Raw genomic sequence first — 5,165 nt, forward strand, 5'->3', positions numbered from 1 at the left:
GCGTCGACCGCTTCCGCAAGATCGCGCCGGCGCTTCTGCTCTTCCTCGTCGAGCGCCGCGCGCTGGGCCGTGGGCTCGCCGATCGTCTCGCCGCGGGCCGCCGCGATGGCGGGCACGTTCTTCGCGAGCGACCGCTTCTCCTCCTTCAAGATCTTGAGCGCGTGCAGCAGCTGGTCCTCGAGGAACGCGATGTTCTCCGGCGAGCCCTTGCTCCCGATCGACGCGTCCTTCTCGGAGGTCCAGGACTTGGGCTTCAGGTCCACGTGGCCCATGCCCGAGTAGATGCGGCTGATCTGGGCCTTGAGGTAGTCGTGCTGCTTGCCCTTGCTCAGGTTCTCCAACGCGGCCGAGACCAGGCGCCGAGCGCCCGCCGGCGTGGTCCGCGACAGGTCCGCGTCCGCGACGACGGGCTCGACATCGTAGCTCGACGCCGCCTTGGCGTACTTGTCCGCCACCGCGGCGCGCGCCTTCTCCTGGGCCGCCTTTGTCTTCTCCCGCTGGAGCTCGCGGCCCTTGGCCTCGCGAGCTTTGCACTCCGCGCGTCGCGCGGGGCCGCGGCGCCGGCTCTCCTTGACCGCGGCGGCGCGCTCGCGCTCGGTCATTGTGGTGTAGGCCCGCCCCTGGGGCGCCGCCTTCGGCTTCTTCATCACGGGCTCGGGGCGCGGCTGGCCCGCGCGTTTCCGCGGCCGGCTCTTCCGCTGCCCGACGTACTTGCCCGCCGAGCGGCCGTGGATGTGGTTCACCTTGGCGCACGCGATGTCCGCCGCGAGCGACGACGGGAGGTTGTCGAAGATGCGCTTGTAGGCCTTCATCACGGCGAAGAGCGACTCGAGCCGGTTCGTCGTCCGCCAGACGCCCTTGAACGCGGCCTTGGTCGCGCGCGTCGGCTTCGCCAGGTCGCCGTCGCCGAGGCGCCGCGTCGCCTCGCCCCCGAGCATCGTCCCCTTGACGCCCTCGAGGAGAGCCTCCAAAAAATCCATCATCTCCTCCTGCGCGTCGATGTTCGTCTGGTCCTTGGGCGTGAAGATCTCCGCGCGCTGCTCCGCGACGCCCTTCCTGGCGAGGTAGCGCCTGCGCCACTCCCGGTACGCCGGCACGTTCATCAAGACCGCGTAGGGGTCCCAGTCGGGGTTCAGCCAGGTCTGCGGCCACTGCGACCGCGGGATCTGGCACGCCGCGAGCGTCGCCTCGTGGACCTTGCACATGTCCGTCAGGTCCCAGTCCAGCTCCTCCGACGCCGCAAAGAATGTCCAGGGCTGCGTGAAGCGCTCGTCCAAGAGCGTGCGCGCGTAGAGCCCCGCGACGATGGGCTTCGAGCTGAGCTCCATCGCGAGGTGCGACCGGAGCAAGTTCTCGCTCTTCTCCGCGTTCTGGCGCAGGCAGCGCACGATCTCCGGCCGGAGCCACCAGACCCGCCGCGCCGAGGTCGTCAAGTCGTCCTGGCGGACGCCGCGGTCCGTCCTCTTGAACGCGGGCATGTACTTGCCCTTGCACTCCGCGGCGACGAAGGGCAGCCAGTCGGTCTCCACGAGCGTCTTCCCGTAGAGGTTCTGGCCCGTGCCGAAGGCCTTGGCGACGGCGCGGCAGATGACCGTCAGGTCGAGCGTGGGCCGCTGGTCGGCGGGCATCGCCGCGATCTTGTCCGCGTACAGCGACTCGAGGAGCTTCTTCTCCTTCTTGACGGCGCCGTCGAGGAACGTGTTGTGCAAGTGGCGCTCGCAGGTGCCCCAGAACGTAGCCGTCGCCTCGAGGATCGCAGCGGGCGTCATCTTCTCGACCACGTCGGGGCCCAGCTTGGCGACGACGGCCCGCTGGACGAGCACGCCGATCTCCCGGGACGTCGCCGTCGCCGTCGACGCGTTGTCGGACATGGCGACAGAGCCCACCAGCCGCGTGATCTCGACCATCGACGGGTCCGCCACGTCCTTGGCGGCGTCGTCGCCGAACTCGACCGCGACGGCCTGCTTGAAGGACTCGGCCGCTGCCGCGAGCTTGTCGTAGACCTCCTCCTTGATGGCCTGGGCCTCGCCCTTGGCCGTCTTGTCGAGGACCTGGTGGATGCCGAGCGCCCAGTCCTCGAGGAAGCCGTCCTGGTTCTCGAGCCGCGCGACGTTCCCGCAGAAGTCGTCGCCGTCGATCGGCGACCCGTCGGCGCCGTGGCACGCGACGCGCTTCGCCTTGCCCAGGGCCTGCGCCGTGATGATGTCGTTGAGCGGGCCGACCTCGTAGCGCATGCGCTTGATGCACTCGGCGCTCGGGAGCCGCATCTTCAGGAGGGCCGCGGGGTGGCTCTTCCCCAGGATCGCGTCCGCGACCGCCGCGATGATGTCGCCCATCTCGGCCGGGAAGACGTTCTTCGTGAGCAGGTTGTGGACCAGCAGGCGCGTGTCGACGTCGAAGGGCATGCCCCGGGAGCTCTCGACGCCCGGGACCCAGGGCTGGGCCTGCGACGGCTCCGCGGCGGCCGCCGACGCCTCGTTCTTGGAGATCTCCTTGTCCAGCTCGACGGCGAGCTTCTTGGACTCGCGGTTCGCGTCGGCGCGCTGCTTCTGGGCCTTCTTGAGGTCGCTGGGCTTCGGCGCCATCGCGAGCTTGTGCTCCGCGAGGAGCCGCGCGCGGACGGCGTCGACCTGGGCAGGAAAAGGGTGTGAAATTCCGAACTTCAAAGGCTCCTATCTCGGTCGGTTTGCGCTCGTTTCGGCTGATTTTTGGACGAGCGATCATCTCTCGGAGCGCTCTCGAAGCGTGGGTGCTGTTTCCGAAACGCGCGCGCGCGAAACACTCACGTTGAAGCGACGTTGAATCACCCTTTTCCTGCCCTGGCGTCGACGGCGTCCTTCACGGCCACCACGCGCGCGCGCTCCTTCTCCCGGACCTGCTCCTCCAACGCCGCGATGACGCCCTCGAGTCGCGACTTCTCCGCGGCCTTGAGCTCGGGGATGCACTTCTCCACGCGCTCCTGGACCTCCTTCTCGAAGCGCCGCTCGAGCGACTCCTTCGACTTGATCGCCTTCTCCTCGGAGCGCCGCGCGGCGGCCGCGCGCTTCTCCGCCGTGTTCGCGCGCTTTGTCTCGCGCTCCGCAACGTTGGTGATGTCGCAGATCCGCGGCTTCTTCGACCGCGCGACGGCCGGCGTCGCGTCGGAGGGCTTCGAGTCCTCGAGCGCCTGCTGGAGGAGGCCCGCGTGGTCCGCGAAGAGGCGCGCGACGGCGGGCTGCAGGTAGTTGCGCCGCAGCGACGCGCCCTTCTTGAGGGACTTGCCGCCGGGGCCCATGAGCGCCTTCGCCCCGTCGTAGAGGTGGAACGCGTACCTCCTCACGTGGTACGGGTCGATCGGCACGGAGGCCTTGCCCGGCAGGTCGACGACGGCCGCCGCCTTGGCGACCGCGCAGGCGCGCGGCCAGGTAATATTCGACGTCAAGTCCCTGAAGTAGCCGGGCACCCACTGCCGCTCGCCTTGCCAGGACTGCGGCGGGCGGAACGGCAGGTCGACGGCGGCGGCGGCCGCGTCCGCGAGCACGGCGTCCTGCCACTCCTTGGCGCGGCACTGCAGCGTCGCCGAGGCAACCAGGAGCGCGAGGATGAGCCGCTCCGTGTCCGTGCCCACGACGTCGCCCTTCGTCCAGAAAATATGCCCTCCCTCAGCCCCATTTGCCTACACGCGGTGGACGGATGGGTTCCCGTCGGTTCCGGCGCCCCCGGGCGCCCGAGGCGCGCCCGATCCACCCCGACCACCCCGGGAGTCGATTGACCCGATCCCCGACCGCGCCCCACCGCCCAGACGCGCGCGCGCACCATGTCCTCTCGCGGCGCGGACCAAGTCCAAACGGGATCCAGTCAACAGCCGCAGCGGGCTGCGTATCTGTCCGATCTCTCTCGCAAGGATACGGGCGAAACCCACGCTCTCCCAATTCGAACGATTGATTGCGACGCCGGAATTTTGCCGACGCGAACGCCTCTCCGCACCGCAGCCCATGTCTGTTTCGTCGAGCTCGGCCTTTGATTCGTGTGTCCGGCGTTGAAGCCTTCACGGTTTCGAGGTGCAGTCTTCAACTCGAGCCACTTTGTTTCGCCCTACCATCACACTGGCGAACTTTGTTGGGTGCTGAATTTTTACCCTGCCCACGCCACTGGAAAATCGACGATTTTGGGCACCTCGACCGCGGACCCCCTGCTTGTCTCATCGTGATGGACGTTTATCTGGGGCTCCGGAACCGCAGCCGATCATGCTAGGTCATCGATTGGCACAAGTTATGGCCGAAAATATCGGTTTTTGGAGATTTCCGGCGTGCGCGAGCGCCACGTACGCGTGTCCACCCGACGGCGGCGGGTGCCACGCACGTCCACGCTAGCCCAGGGAGTCCACCCGGGCCCCAGGCGGTCGCGCGGGGCGCCGAAGCGAGTATATACGGCCGTATACGACGCGTTTGTACTGGTTTAGTACGGCTAGGGTGTACTGGCGAGGCACCAACGGCAGGAAAACAGGCGCGCAGAGCACCGTTTCGACGGCCGAGCGTCTTCTGGAGTCGAGACAAGATGTCTCGACGCAACGCCAGCGCCAGTTCGCGTTCGTGGGCGCGTCGTCGCTGTAGACCGTGTTGGTGTCGTTTTCGAGGCGCTGGCAGGAGGCGCCCAAGCTGTTGCTGTCGAGTGCCGCGTTCACCTGACGCGCGGGCCAGCGGAGCCCCGGTGATCGGTCGTGAGAGGGTATCGGAACCGCTCTGGACGTCCAGGGGCGTCGCGGCGCCGCACACTGGCTCGTTTTGACCGCCGCCAATCGATGAGAATCGAGGAATCGAGGCCGTAGGGTGGTCCGACGGTGGAGCTGTCCGGGTTTCGCGAGACATGTTCTTCGTAGCAACCCTCTCCGCACTCCCTCCGGAGAAACCCGGACAGCTAGGTCCGGAACACGTCCAACACGCGCCAGCCGTCTCGAGAGAACGCTCCGACGAGGCCGTTGCGTTTTCGACGACGCCCGGACCGTTTCGCGCGCGGCGTCTTCGCAGTGGTCTGGCCACGCACGGTCCCGAGGCACATGCGGGAGCGCGCGGCCCCACTCCCCGGGGGCGCCGCGCACGCGCTGTCGCGGCGGCCGCTCTCCGAGCCGCTCGAGGGCCTCACCCAAAGTCAAGTTTGACCGGGTGGGCAGGGAAAATTGCTGCGCA

General features: G+C 68.0%; 1 protein-coding gene across 1 annotated transcript in view; it reads right to left on the minus strand.

The window, feature by feature from the left end:
- The window catches only part of AURANDRAFT_65754 (hypothetical protein), a gene marked incomplete at both ends in the record, with an annotated part of 6,596 nt that extends 2,798 nt beyond the window's left edge, over positions 1-3,798 (minus strand). Inside the window, 3 exons of the mRNA XM_009040702.1 lie at positions 9-2,630; positions 2,876-3,655; positions 3,796-3,798. Of these exons, the coding sequence (XP_009038950.1) occupies positions 9-2,630; positions 2,876-3,655; positions 3,796-3,798 (3,405 nt within the window). The remainder of the gene's footprint in view (positions 1-8; positions 2,631-2,875; positions 3,656-3,795) is intronic.
- Positions 3,799-5,165: the final 1,367 nt, after the last annotated feature.

The sequence above is a fragment of the Aureococcus anophagefferens genome (assembly GCF_000186865.1).
Source record: "Aureococcus anophagefferens unplaced genomic scaffold AURANscaffold_16, whole genome shotgun sequence".
Taxonomy (NCBI): Eukaryota; class Pelagophyceae; order Pelagomonadales; family Pelagomonadaceae; genus Aureococcus; species Aureococcus anophagefferens.